Source organism: Peromyscus leucopus, chromosome 23 (assembly GCF_004664715.2).
Source record: "Peromyscus leucopus breed LL Stock chromosome 23, UCI_PerLeu_2.1, whole genome shotgun sequence".
NCBI lineage: Eukaryota > Metazoa > Chordata > Mammalia > Rodentia > Cricetidae > Peromyscus > Peromyscus leucopus.
Genome location: NC_051082.1, coordinates 26,476,361 through 26,491,046, shown reverse-complemented (window position 1 = coordinate 26,491,046; position 14,686 = coordinate 26,476,361). Strand labels below are relative to the sequence as shown.

Here is a 14,686-nt window from a genome sequence, read left to right as displayed (position 1 = left end):
TGCAGTATGGCGGGAATGAGGCCTCTGCAAGTGGCACATTAAGCTGAGTGGTGGATTTAGCCTTTGCTAGTACAAAACAAAAAAAGAGGCTTCTGGGCTACACGCTGCTTTGATAGAAGCATAGACCCACTATTTCTGAGAATTAATGGCTCCCAGAGCTGGTCGAAAATGTACCACCGCCATGTTGGGAAGCTGAAGTGGGCGGAGCCAGCAGGCTTAAAAGGCTGCAGTTTAAAGCAATAGGCTCAAGGTAATAAAAAAAAAAATAAGACACATAAAGATGGCTATCACACAGAGAATCTGGATTATGTTCTCTTTGATATTCGTAACTGAAGAAAAACATTTGATTACAAAAGCTGTTGAGTTATGCCAAAATGTATATTTTAAAGGTACTTTGACTTCAAAATTTGGATGTAAAGATATGTTGCTTTGGAAAGGAGGCTCTGCTTTTGTTTCTACAGAAAGCCAGAGGCTATGGATTTGTTCCAGATTAAGATACATAAGGTTTGACCAGCCAAGACCACCTGAAAGGTCTCTGATGACACCATGGCCCAGATGATTCAACATCCAGAATCGTTTCAAGGCAACTGGCTCAGATGATACAGCCTCACGGACTACTCCATGATCTTAAAATTTTCTTTGTGTCCCCATAAGATACAGTGCCCCTCCCCCCAGCAGGAAGTAGTAAGAGAAGCTACGCCCAAATTCCCAAATATACCAAGCTGGCTTTGGAGATGTGTAAAAGTTAAAACCTTCCTTTTTAAAAAAAAGAAAAGGGGAAGTGCTGTGGGATGGTCTGTATGTCAAATTGCTCTGATTGGTCAATAAATAAAACACTGATTGGCCAGTGGCCAAGCAGGAAGTAGGTGAGACAAGGAGAGAGAAGAATTCTGAAAAGCGGAAGGCTGAGGCAGGGAGACACTGCAGCCACCGCCAGGACAAGCAGCATGTAAAGACGCCGGTAAGCCACCAGCCACGTGGCAAGGTATAGATTTGTAGAAATAGGTTAATTTAAGATATAAGAACAGTTAGCAAGAAGCCTGCCACGGCCATACAGTTTATAAGTAATATAAGCATCTGAGTGATTATTTTATACGTGGATTGTGGGACTGCAGGGCTTGGTGGAACCTGGAGAGAAGCCCTCCAGCAACACCTCTGGGCTGGAGAGATGGCTCAGAGGTTAAGAGTATTAACTGCTCTTCCAGAGGTCCTGTGTTCAGTTCCCAGGAACCACATGGTGGCTCATAATCTGATGCCCTCTTCTGGTAAGGAGACCTCAAGACTGCTGTAGCTCTGACCACAAGTTACTACTAGCTGTTTGGTGTTAAAAAAAAAAAAGCAAAAGAACCCAGAAATCTGAGCCGGGTCATGGTGGTACGCACCTGTCATCCCAGCTCTTGGGAGGCAGAAGCAGTCGAGTATCTGTAAGTTCAAGGCCAGCCTGGTCTACAGAGCTAGTTCTACAACAGTTGGGGCTTCACAGGAAAACCTTATCTCAAAAAAGAAAAACAACAAAAAAAGAAGGTGGAAGCAGGAGGATCAAGAGTTCAGTATCAGGTCTGGAGAGGTGGCTCAGAGGTTAGGAGCACTGACTGCTCTTCCAGAGGTCCTGAGTTCAATTCCCAGCAACCACATGGTGGCTCAGAACCATCTGTAATGAGATCTGGCGCCCTCTTCTGGCCTGCAGGCATACATGCAGACAGAACACTGTATACATAATGTATAAATACATAAATCTTTAAAAAAAAAAAAAGTTCAGTATCAGGCACAAAGAAAGTTCATGACCAGCCTGGGTTACTAGACAGTACCTCAACAAAACAAAACAACAGAAATTTCCCCCAAATCCAAATGACAACTCTCCCAAAAACTCATTACAATCCTTGGTCAGCAGCATATGAGGAATCTAGTTTTCAACTTTTTTTGTATCTTTTTTTTTCTCCCCCCCAAGATTAAAGGTGTGATTAAAGGTGTGAGCCACTATGCCCGTCATTTTATATCTTTTTAAAGACAAGTCTTGCTATGTAATTGGTCACAATCCTCCAGCCTCAGCCTCCTCCATCGATCAGAGGCTACTCTGGACATCATCTCCACCCTAACCAGCGAGCCTCCTGCTGCTTCTCCTCCTGGCTGCTCCAGGGCCCAAAATTACTCCCACAATCCAACAGCCTCTCGGTAGCAGGATTTGACTTGTGGCACCTATGATCCGCACTGCAGATGCATGGGCCACACTCAGGAACTCAAGCTCCAAGTCTTGTCACAGTTAGCAGGCTGCACAGTTACAAGGAAAGGCAGACCAAGGACAGGCAGGCACACTGTCCCAAGACGAACTTGGCCCCGTAGCATCCCCCTACATCACCACTGTGGAGTAGAATATGAGTAATAGTGACAGATCTCAGGAGAGCAAATTATTTACTCTTCTGCGTTTACACCCACAGGCACCTTCCCCCAAGGTCACACCCTGGATAAATATGGACGCACGGACATACTCGTTATACTCCAGGGCTTTGTTTTCCGGCTCCCACATGACAGAGGTGGTGTGAAACAGACCTGAGTAAAATGGGAATCTTGCACTAACTTCTTTCTTGGTGGGGAAGGGGGCCACGGGACAACCTTAGCAGTGCTGGGGACTGAACCCAGTACCTGCTGCGGGCTAGCATTCTCTCACTGAGCTAGGCACATCCCCAGCGTCTGCTGGAGCATTGATCAAGTCTCACCTGTGGCTTGGAGTAACACAGAAAGACAAGTTTCATGCACGCCCCAAGAATTAAATCTTTTTGGCAGCGGACAACCCAGAAGTATTGCACTGTTCAAAGGTTACAGAGGATGTGCTGCCCCATGGTATAATCATGTGGCAGGGCACAAGACAAAGCTTGCTCAGGGCTTCTGGATAAAACCAGAGCAACGGTTCTGGGGGTTGACATCTGGAAGGCAACTTCTAGAAACAAACCGGCATCCAGGGGACTCCGGAAAGCACTTAAATGTCTAGTTTTCGGGTGTCTTCATCCTGGGGGCTCTTTCTTGGCCATGGAAGAGCCTCTTTTTCTGGACCATAGGAGAAGGATGTGTTGATGATCACCAGCCAGGCTGGGAAGGTGCTAGGAGAGTCAAGAAACCGCCCTAGAGGTAGTCAGTTCAATCCAAGACCAATAGTTCAAAGGTTAAGAAAGGCAACCAATAGTTCAAAAGTCAAGAAAAGCAAGTTTCTTGGGCTGGTTCCCCTTCCCTCCTTTTCTCCGATTAAGCACGGGACCCGAAGAAGGCGAAGAGGAGGAAAATGAGGATAAAGAAAGTGGCATCTCGGGTATCGTCCCAGCGGAGCCCCTTGTTGGACCCGCCCTCCTTCTTTTTGCGAAGGGCTTCCCTCCGGGCGCGCAGACGCCGCTCTCTCTCTAGCTGTTCCCCATAGTGCGCCTGGTAGAAGGCGTCAAAGTCGAACATAGTGCGACGGTCGCCGGTAGAGGTCCGAGTGCCACCGTGAGCCCGAGGAGTATAGGGAGGAGGTTGAGGAGGGGTGGGGTCGGCCGGGGGTGTCCTGGAGGGCTTGACGCCGGGTCCGCGCAGGTCCTGGTCTCTGAGCAGACCTCGGTCATACTTGCGACGGAGGATGGTGCTGCCCAGGACCAGATAAGCTTCGGAGATGCGCGTGAAGCGCTCGGCGGCCTCGGTGCTGCCGGGGTTGCGATCCGGATGGTAGAGGAAGCTCTGCCGGTAGTACGCCGCTTTGATCTGTGCCTGCGTGGCCGTCGGGGGGACGCCCAGAAGCTCATAGAGGGCGGTGCGGGAGTAAGCCCTCCCTCGCGGGCCCAAGCCCGGGGCCGAACTCCGTGGCAAGCCCCGGGGCTGCCACAGTCTCCATAGAGGTGACAGCGGCCAGCCCAGGCAGCGCGCGGCCGCCATGTCGTGGCGGGGGCAGGGCGGCGCCCAGCCAGCCAATGGAAACCGCGCATCGTGAGCGGCGCCTCCGCCTCGGAGCCAATCAAATGGAAAGAGAGGCGGGGAAAGTTTAGAGCGGAAGCGCTGCGGGGCGGACGCGGGGTTGATGACGTCAAAGCATTGCGCTGGCGCTTGCCGGCAGCAGCGTGCTGCGGGACCCTGGAGATGGCGTCTCGGAGCCGGAGACCTGAGCACAGCGGACCGCCAGAGCTGGTGAGCGTCTTGTCAGGTCTTAATCTTCTTCTAGAATGCTTGGTTTTGGATTCTTCCCCTCATATCCCATGTGTCTTTCTCTTCCCAACAGTTTTATGACCAGAATGAAGCCCGGAAATACGTTCGCAAGTGAGGAGAGCATGGCTGTTGAATGGCATCGGGGGTCGGGATCGGCAAGTCGCCTGGATTATGGGCGTCGCTTGGAATGCATTTACAGTTTGGGAGTGGGGGAAATGAGGGATCAGGGTAAAAAGTGAACTTTTAACCGTCGAAGTCCTGGAGGGATCTTGGTACCTTGGTTCCAGAGTAGGTGTATTCATTTCCAGTTTACACTAGATCGTTTGACAGTGTGTTTTAAACATGTGGTAAAGTAAGAAGAGTTAGAGGATACCAACAGGCTACTGTCATATTGTATACGTGCTCTGTCACCGAGCCACACCCCCAGCCCCTCACTGGGGGATTCTAGGCAGTTTTACCATTGAGCCACACCCCCAGAAAGGAATCAGTACTATTAAGAGGGAGGACATACTCATTATGGGTTTATTGTGAGCCTTATTTAAATACATGACTGCACTAAATTGTCATGGCAACCATTGACAGAAACATCGTCTGAATCCTGTACATGATAGGTTTTTTTTTTTTTTTTTTTTTTTTGGTTTTATTTGTTTGAAAATGACCTCTTATAGCTAAGGGTATTCTTGTACTTGCTATGTATCAGAGGTGACTGAATTCCTGACCCTCTTGTCTTCACCTTCCAAGGACTAAAATTGCAGGCATGGTCCGTCATGTAGGACTCTATGGTTTCATTGTATGTGACCTTGATTTTGGACAGACCAGGTGTAGAACTATTCTGTTCAATATGGCAGTCAGTAGCTAGCTATTAAAATTCTGTAAGTCTGAATGACTTAATGTGGAGAGATGAAGGGAAAAAAAAAGGACACAGCTCACAATTTTTTGCTGATTACATATTGAAATAACACTTTGAGTATGTTGACCTTAAAAATGATTATTTAGTGAATGGGTTAAGTAAACTGATTACCGTTTATTTGTCCTATTTTTTTTTTTTTTTGAGATATGTTTACATTATGTAGCCCAGGCTGGCCTCACTTGTAGTGACCCTCCTGCTTCAGCCGTCTGGATGCGGAGATTATAGGCATGTACTACTATGCCCTGTTCTTATCTAGTTACTCTCTGTCTCCCACCCGCACCTTCCTTTTGAGACAGAGTTTCACTGTGTAACCCTGGCTGGCCGTGAACTCGCAGAGGTATGCCTGCCGCTGCCTCTCGGGTTCTGGTTCTGTGGAGGTGTGCTCCAGCACACCTGGTGCCTGCGTTACATTCCCCATGGCCACCACTGCTGTAAGGTTTTTCTCTTCAGGTCCCGGGGGTGGGGTGCAGGTTGGCACACACTTTTTACTACTGAGGTGAATCGTTTTTGGCTTTTTGGAGGTACTGGGTATTGAACTTAGGGCCTGTTGGATGTGGGGCAAGTGCTCCACCACTGAGACACATCCCTAACACTTGTGCGTTGTTGAGCCCTGCATATGGGAGTAAGTACGGCAGATGACTCTTTGAGAGCACGCCTTCCTAAGGAATAAAGCATCAAAACCCAGCAGAGTTGTAGATAGGCATTGGCTGGTCAGCTGCTGAGTGATTCGCTCTTATTTCTGTCAGCTTTGCAGCTGGTGCACTTAAAATTTGTACACAGTAAAATGACATGCTACTGTATCAGTTGGACTTGGGGAGATGTTGATGTTGTTTTGAGATAGGGTCTTGCCCAGATTGGCCTTAAACTCTTAGTTTTGTCTCAGCCCACCCCCCCCCACCCCCCTTTTTTTTTTTTTTTTTGGTTTTTCAAGACAGGGTTTCTCTGTGTAGCTTTGCACCTTTCCTGGGACTCACTTGGTAGTCCAGGCTGGCCTCGAACTCACAGAGATCCGCCTGCCTCTGCCTCCCAAGTGCTGGGATTAAAGGCGTGCGCCACCACCGCCCAGCCCACCCCCCCTTTTTATCTCTCTCTCAAAACAGGGTTTCTCTGTGTAGTTTTGGTGCCTGTCCTGGATCTCGCTCTGTAGACCAAGCTGGCCTCCAACTCACAGAGATCCGCCTGGCTCTGCCCCTCCTCCCCCCAGTGCTGGGATTGAAGGCGTGCGCCACCACCGCCCGACACTGTCTCAGCCTTTTGAGTGGTGGTGGAATGTTGTGGAAACATCCATGCCCATCACGGGACTACTTTTAATGATGACATTTGAGTTTGTTGAGTTCAGGTTAGAATTGTCAGTTTAAAATGTTGGACAAGGGCTGGTGAGATAGCTCAGGGTAATCACCAAGCTTCTTGACTGAGTCCGAACCCTAGAACCCACATGTTGGAAGAAGAGAACCAAATGGAGCAAGCTGGCCTCTGACGGCCACATGCACACACACAGACACACACACACACACACACACACACACACTAAATGAAATAAATAAAATTTTACAGTGAGGAAAGCACCTCCAGTTGACTGTGGCCTTTTGATCTAGGAGAACTAGGACCTAGAACTCCCTGACCACTCCCATGTTTTTTTACTTCCCCAGCTCACGGATGATTGACATCCAGACCAAGATGACTGAGCGAGCATTGGAGCTCCTCTGTTTGCCGGAGGGTCAGCCCTCTTATCTGTTGGACATCGGGTGAGGTCCTGGGGCCCCAGGTCCCATTGCCTGGGTAGGGTGGAGTGTCTCTTACTGTTCAGCTCTGGGAGAGCCTGTGGATTGTTTCTTCCAGCTGCGGCTCTGGACTGAGTGGAGACTACATCTCAGAAGAGGGGCACTATTGGGTGGGCATTGACATCAGCACTGCCATGTTGGGTAAGTTTGCTCTGTCTCGTACCAACGTGGCTGTCCTCTTGGTGTGGAGCAGCTAAATTGGATTTTTGGTTGAGATCAGGTCTTGCCATATAGCCCAAGCTAGTCCCCAACTTGAGATGCTCCTGCTTCAGCCTCCCTGTGGCTGAGATCACAGGCCCGCCCACCACACCTATCTGCAGCGGAGGTACCCATACTTTTTCCTCTGATGTAGATGCTGCCTTGGACCGAGACACAGAGGGAGACCTGCTGCTAGGGGACATGGGCCAGGGAGTCCCTTTCAGACCAGGTTCTTTTGATGGCTGCATCAGGTGAGGCTCTTCACTTCCTGCTCTTAATTCCATAGACCAGTGTTTCCCAAACCCAGCTGTATAGCAGTCATACGTGATATTTAAAATTTTACATGTGCTGGGCCTGTGTGCTGGCTCAGTGATCAGTTACCGGGCCTGACAAACTTGAGTTTGATGTAGAACACATGTGGTGGGAGAGAAAGAAGGTTCTTGGGAATGATTGTCTGTCCTCTGTATGTGAACGAGGATGCATGCAAAGTTAATAAATGTAATTTTAAAAATGTACATGTTCTAAGATTTTGAGATTTATAAGGACAAAGGTGGCTAAAAAATAGTGTGTGTGCACATTCTTGTGTGTGGGTACAAACAGGTGGAGGAGGCAAGGGAGCAAGCACCCTTGGGTGTCAGGCCTCAGACACTAGCTACCTTTTGTTTCAGACAAGCTCTTATTGGTCTGGAGTGATGTCACACAAGGTGGACCAGCTGGCCAGTGAGCTTCCAGGCATCTGCCTGGCTCTGCTTCCCATTCCCCCATGCTGGGATCATAGATACACTGAACCTATAATTTATTCCCAGGTGGTGGTAGCGGCACACCCCTTTAATCCCAGCACTTGAGAGGCAGAGGCAGATATATCTCTGAGTTCAAGACCAGCCTAGTCTACAAAGCAAGTTTTAGGGTAGCCAGGACTACGTACACAGAGAAACCCTGTCTTGAAAGACTGAATTAAAAACAACAACAACTTATTTTTATTTTTTGTGTTTGTGTTTGTGTGTGTGTGTGTGTGTGTGTGTGTGTGTGTGTGTGTACACCACATGCATGCCTGGTCCCTGAGGTAGCTAGAGAAGTGTCCAATCCCCTGGAACTAGAGATGGTTGTGAGCTGCTGTCTGAGTGCTGAGAACTGAACTTGTGTCTTCTCCAAGAGCATCAAGTGTTCTTCATCACTGATCCATCTCTCCAGCCCCTGGACTTCCATGACCAGCTTCTGGAGCATTAAAATTACTGTTAGAAATATGAAATGCTGCTGCACCTGGTTATAATCCCAGCTCTTAGCAGGTGGAGACAGGAGGATCAGGAGTTCAAGCTCATCCTCTGCCACAGGAGTCAGAAGCTAGGCTACATGAGATCCTGGCTCAAAATCAAAAGTAAAATATTAAAGAAATAGGAAGCAGGGGCTGGAGGGACGGCTCAGCGGTTAAGAGCACTGGCTGCTCTTCCAGAGGTCCTGATGGAGAGCAAGCTGAAGGCCTTGCTCATGCCAGACCAGTCACGTGGCATTCTGTGGCTGGCTGTGTAAAGCAGTGAGGAGCCGTGGGCCAGAGTGAGGGGTGCAGCCGCCGAAGGTTTGAGATAGACACAGCAGAAGCACGTGAAAGAACGGATGAGTGGCTGGGTGGATGTGCTGTCCGGTGGGTTTCCTTTGATTGTCGGAAGAGAGGGAAGGGGCAGGTGGGCAGCCTGGCCTTGGCACCTGGAGGCACTGCACGCAGACATAGGGTGAGAAGGCATTTCCCTGGGATGGCAGAAGCAAGTGAGTGCTGCCCCGACTGGTTCTGGGTTGTGTAAGTGACCAGGAGAGGACTGGCCTCTGCAGGACAGGGTCTATATGAAGCGGGTGGTGGGGGATGGTGGCCGAGTCTTCAGGAGGTTGGTGGGGACAGCGTCGGTCCCTCCTGACTGGACCCCTTCCTTTCCAGCATCTCAGCTGTTCAGTGGCTCTGCAACGCAAACAAGAAGTCGGACGTCCCCGCCAGGCGTCTCTACCGCTTCTTTTCGTCCCTGTACTCTGTCCTTGTGAGTATGAGCTCTCCTCCTCCTGTCTCCGTGTGTCCGCCACTCTCCTGCCTTGTCAGTTCAAGGCTGAAGTGAGGTCCACGATAGGAAGGCTGCTTAGAAAGAACACACCGGCTGTTGAGACTCGGTGGACATGCTGGTCTAGACCTGAAATCCTAACACTCGGAGGCAGAGACTGGATGGGGAGTTGGGAGCTCAGTGCTAGCCTTGGCTACATAGGGAATTCAAAGTCATCTAGAGCTGTCTCAAAAATGCAAAAGAAGGGGCTGAAGAGATGGCTCAGTGGCTAAGAGTACGGGCTGCTGTTCCAGAGGCCCTGGGTTCAATTCCCAGCACCCACATGGCAGCTCATGGCTGTCTGTAACTCCAGTTCCAGGGCCCCTAACACCCTCACACAGACATACATGTGGGCAAAACACCAATGCACATAAAATAAAAATAAATAATTTTTTTTAATGCAAAAGAAAAAAAGCCCAGATGCACAGGGCTGACATCTGACCAAACCTAGGAGCATCACAGTCAACATCTGAGGCAATCAATGAGGAGAGTGACATCGTGTCCAGCACACAGAGGTCACCTGCCAGATTGCCCGTGTCCTCTGCACTTCCCTCCTCTGTCACCGTCTTCGTTAATCAAAAAACATTTCACGGCAGACATTGTGGCACACACCGCAATCCCAGCACTTACTGAGTAATTCTTGTTTGCCCTTTTTCTTCCGAGACTGGGACCTACTGTATAGACCAGGCTGGGCTTGAGCATGTGGTGATCCTCCTGCCTCTGCCTCCCAAAGGCCTCGGTTATAGGCATGCACTGTTCTTTTCCTGCCACAACTGTTAAGTCAGGTGCCTGCTCTGCCAGCGTGGGCCCCGGTTCAGGAGTCTTGTTCACGGTGGCATTCTGAGCTCTGCTCGTGACCGGAGCTTCGTAACTATTTAGTAAGTGAAGGTCCTGACCCCACGAGCACTTCTGTGGTCATGATGTTTCTGCTGCTTACAGGTCCGCGGGGCCCGAGCCGTCCTGCAGCTGTACCCTGAGAACTCGGAGCAGGTGAGCAGCTAGCTAGATCGGGGTGGGGGTGGGGAACAGCCTTCTCCACTCCGCTGCCTTGCCACTGGGCACCATGGCAGAACAGGGACCTCTTGCGACCTGGTGGGACAGAGGGATGGAGCACCTGTTGATGGCACAGTGACCCCAGATGGCTCCCCGAGAGGGGTGTACCTGTAGGGGAGGCTGGGGTCGTTGTCTCCTGCTGACAGATGATGATTCAGTGGCAGGCTGGGGATGTGGCTCTGTGGTCGAGCCTCATCTAGTACATGAGGACCTGGTCTCCATCCCCAGCACTGAGAGAGAAATGCAAAGCTGCTACGGTGGTGTCACAGAATGAGCAGTAATGTTACCCATCTCCATAACCCCAGGGATAGAGTGGAAGCAGGCAAGAGGCCGTCAGCTTGAGTTAGGCCTTAGAATGACGGTGACCTGCAGGTCCCTGCTCCGTAACAGGACTGAGTCTGGTCCAGTTTCCTGAGGGCCGGGAGATGGGTCCCTGGACCAGAAGGTGGCCACCAGCAGAACCGCTTTGTTCTGACACTTCCCTCCACGGGGTGGGGCTGCGGAGACCCAAAGCCACCACTTTCTGCCTTGGAGAGGTCTAGCTAGACTGTGCTTTAGAGTCTGACCAGTGAGGGCTGAGGACCTCTAGAGCGTCTGTCCCCCCCCCATCCACCCTCTGCCCCTCTCCTCAGCTGGAGCTGATCACAACGCAGGCCACAAGGGCAGGCTTCACCGGTGGCGTGGTGGTGGACTTCCCCAACAGTGCGAAAGCCAAGAAGTGAGTGTGGGGGGCAGGGCTCAGTGGGTGAAGTGTTTTCTGTGCAAACACGGGGCCCTGGGCCCCCAACTCCAGCATCCGTGCAAAAGGCCAGGCGTGGTGCTTCGTGCTTAGAACCCTGATGAGGCACCGGGGAGATGAGATAGGCGGGTCTCTGGAGAATCGCGGGCGGGCCAGCCTAGCCTACGTGACGAGCTCGAGGACAGTGAGAAACCCTGTCAACACATGAGCTGGACCTCGGACTGCAGGTGTATACCATACACAGTGAGTGCTGGGCCTCAAGAGCCGTCGGCACAGCTGTGGGGCCCTTGCAGGCTACGGAGGAATGCTGGGTAGGTGGACAGGACCGCAAAAGACAGAGGACAAGGACTTGTCTCTTCCTGCCAGGCCTTGTAAGCTAGGCTTCATTGTGTCCCTGCCTTGTTTCAGGTTCTACCTCTGTCTGTTTTCTGGGCCTTCCACCTCCCTGCCAAAGGTAAGGGTTCTGGGCTCCCAGCACAAGAGCATGCTGGGAGGGCCTCGGTGGTCAGGGTTCCCCAATCCCCTGCACAGAGCCCAACTCTCTGAGACTTCTGCAGGTCCTAGGAAGAAGGAACACCAACCCCTGTAGCCTGACTTGCAGACCTGCCGGGTTCCTCGGGCCTGGGTGCCCATGTGTCTGTTGGGGCAGTAAGTACCAGGGTGACTTAGGAGTTTTGTCTCGTACAGGGGCTGACTGAAAGTCAGGATGCAGACCGGGCCACTGAGTCCGCTTTCACCAGTGAAAGGTAAGGTGCATCGGTGTGGGGACCAGGCAAGGGCTGGGGCATTTCTCTCGGCTCTCACCCCAGTCAGGTTAGACACAGCTGCTGTGCCAAAGTGATGTCACAACCCAGTGTGCCTGGGTGGGCTATGTCTGCCTCCTCCTCAGCCTGGGTACTGGGGCCGCCACAGCGTCTTGGCGTCCCGTGTGAGCCTGCACATGGCCCTTCTCCACACACTTGGCAGGGTGCTCCTGTGACGTTCCTCCCCCCATAACCCCCTCACAGCCTGGGCCCCGGCCTTCCTTGGCCCGTGCATCCTCATCTCTACCCTCGAGTCATGCCTGTCTACACACATAGCTCACAGTTGGGGAACAGATGCTCAGACCATCCAACACAGCCCAGCTAACGGAGAACACATGTCACCAACAGACACTGGTGTGAGGATGAGCGGCCCTAAGATGCGTGGAGGGGGTTGGATGCCTGGTGCTTCCTCAGCAAAGCTGAGTGAAAACCTGTAGAAGAATCCCCGAGTTCAATGGGAAATGAGCCGGGGAGCTCAGGAAGGAGTGGGGAGGGCTGGGGCCGGGCTTCTGCAGCAAGCCCCTGCTCTTCTCAGCCAGCTCGCCTGCTGTTTCTGTTTCACTATGGAGAGAAGCAGGTTCCCCGGCCTCACCACCCCCGCCCCAGCACTCCTGGTACCTGTGGTCACTTACCTTTCAGTCACCCCGAAGACTTTCTCTTGCCTTTCTTCAGTGACCCGCATCGTGTTCCTATAGCAGGCTTCTTGGACCAGCCCCCGCATCATGATATGGAGTCTTTTAATTATGAATGCTTGGCCTTAGCTTAGGATTGTTTCTAGATAACTTTTTTTTTTTAAGATTTATTTATTATGTATACAGTATTCTGCCTGCATGTATGTCTACAGGCCAGAAGAGGGCACCAGATCTCATTACAGATGGTTGTGAGCCACCATGTGGTTGCTGGAAATTGAACTCAGGACCTCTGGAAGAGCAGTCGGTGCTCTAACCACTGAGCCATCTCTCCAGCCTTCTAGATAACTTCTTTAACGTAACCCATTTCTGTTCATCTGTGTGCTGCCCTGAGGAGCATTTGCCTCATCTGCGTACTGTCCCCATCCTGCTTCCTCTGTGACTGACCGGCCACTGGCTGGCCCCCTCTTCTCTCTCCCCACCAGCCCTGCCTACCCCTCCTCTGCCTCGCTATTGGCTGTTTAGCTTCTTATTAGACCAATCAGACGCCTTAGGCAGGCAAGGTGAAACAGCAACACATCTTTACATCATTAAACAACTTTTCTGCAGCACAAACAAATGTAGCACATCTTTACTTAAACAAATTTCCTGTCCCACAGGATGCTCCCGTTTACAGCGCCCCCACAGTGTTCCGTGTGTCCGCACAATCTTTGATTCCCCTGCGATTGCCTTGACCTCTGACCACACCTTGCCCCTGACCCTTGGCCACTCCTTTCTGACTCCCCTGCTCATGCCCCTGAGCTCTGGGACATCTTCTAGATGTTTCTACTTGGCTTTGCAGAGAAGTACAAGGTGTCCAATCCCCTCCACTCATCGTAGGGCCCCTTAGCTCTACACTAGTGTCTGTGTGAGTGGAATGGTTGCCAGCCCTGGCCCTGCTCTTCTGGGCGATTCCAGCCCTCTTCCCTCTTCCTCACCCCACAGTCCCCTCCTTCCCTCTTCTTCCTGGCCAACCAGGTTCCTGTCACAAGCCATCCTCACACACCCCACAGTGTGCGTGATGGCGAGGCATGTCACTGTAACATCGCTGACATGTTCACCTGCCCACAGAGGAGGAGGGCAGGCTCCTTACTGACTGCCAGACCAACATGCTGCTCTTCCTTCCTCCATGGCTCCCTCTGGCCTCCCGTGGTCTGGGGTGCTGCACACAGCCCAGCCCCTGCTGCAGATGCTGAGTAGCTCTTGACTCTGCTGCGGGGAAAGTGTGGCAAGGCTAGGTCATGGCTCCTGCCCGCACCCAGGGGCCACAGGCCATCCTGAAGCAGCTGGCAGTTCTCCTTCAAGCTAGGCTGGATCCCTTCATCCCAGCAGCCAATGGGAATGTGGCTGTGGGTGGGTGGGCAGGCTCCCTCTCTTCCTTGGGCCTTTTGTCCCCTGGGCCGTGGGGATCACGTTCCTCCTCAGCCAGGGATGGAGGCCAAGATCAGTCCGTGAGGAGCATCTTCGTCAAGACTGCCGTGAGTGGGCAGCCTTGTTTTCCTGCCTCAGACATTGACAGATGCTGGAGTGAGGCAGGGGGTGGGTGTGGGGGGACAACACTGGCATCTGCTAAGCACACTGAACCCCAACCCTGACAAGGAACTTAAGTGGCAGCATTGGACTGTGCAGGTACCATGGCTCTCCTTGGACACCACCAGGCTCTTGAGTTACTCCTTCCCGGAGTTATCTATGGACAGGTGTGTCAGACACAAGGCCATCTACCTGTGATACCTTGCAGGGACAGGGACTGCACCCCACAGCTCTGCTACACCAGGGTTCTGGTCCTGTTGTGGAAGTGTCCCGAGTGGAGGTTATAGACGGGAAGAGAGGGCCTCAGGGCTGCCCCCCCCCCCCGAACAGCTTAGCCACCCTCTCACCTCCGTCTCTGGCTAGGGTGCCACACAAGAAGGCACGGCGGGACCTGGTGAAGAAGAGCCGGGAGTGGGTCCTAGAGAAGAAGGAGAGGCGCAGGCGCCAGGGCAAGTGAGTGCCAGCTGGGGATAGGCAGGCGGGGAGCGGGAGGCTGTGGCCACCAAGAGGTCACCTGCCTTTGAGGTCTCAGAGCTCTTCATTCTCAAGTCTGTTCTGTCTGTCTGCAGGGAGGTCAGACCCGACACCCAGTACACTGGCCGAAAGCGCAAGCCCCGCTTCTGAGGGCGCTGTATCTAATCAAATGGAGAGTCTGGCCACCCACACCTGCATCCAGTCCTGCAGACGGGGCCCTGGCCACCCACACCTGCATCCAGTCCTGCAACGGCCCTGGCCACCCACACCTGCATCCAGTCCTGC

General features: G+C 52.2%; 2 protein-coding genes and 1 non-coding gene across 3 annotated transcripts; 2 read left to right on the top strand and 1 right to left on the bottom strand.

Moving 5' to 3' along the window:
• Nucleotides 1–2,485: 2,485 nt before the first annotated feature.
• Nucleotides 2,486–3,912, bottom strand: Dnajc30 (DnaJ heat shock protein family (Hsp40) member C30). Its single transcript, XM_028860669.2, has one exon. It carries the CDS (start codon nt 3,895–3,897, stop codon nt 3,238–3,240), a length of 660 nt encoding a protein of 219 aa, XP_028716502.1. The 5' UTR covers nt 3,898–3,912; the 3' UTR covers nt 2,486–3,237.
• Nucleotides 3,913–4,036: 124 nt separating this feature from the next.
• On the top strand, nt 4,037–14,671 carry Bud23 (BUD23 rRNA methyltransferase and ribosome maturation factor). The gene is made up of 12 exons (XM_028860668.2): nt 4,037–4,146; nt 4,238–4,275; nt 6,724–6,819; nt 6,914–6,996; nt 7,208–7,304; nt 8,981–9,077; nt 10,074–10,124; nt 10,820–10,905; nt 11,335–11,380; nt 11,614–11,672; nt 14,291–14,380; nt 14,497–14,671. The coding sequence occupies exons 1-12, from the start codon at nt 4,099–4,101 to the stop codon at nt 14,549–14,551; spliced, it is 846 nt and encodes a 281-aa protein (XP_028716501.1). The 5' UTR covers nt 4,037–4,098; the 3' UTR covers nt 14,552–14,671.
• Nucleotides 13,780–13,912, top strand: LOC114686026. Its single transcript, XR_003733517.1, has one exon.
• Nucleotides 14,672–14,686: the final 15 nt, after the last annotated feature.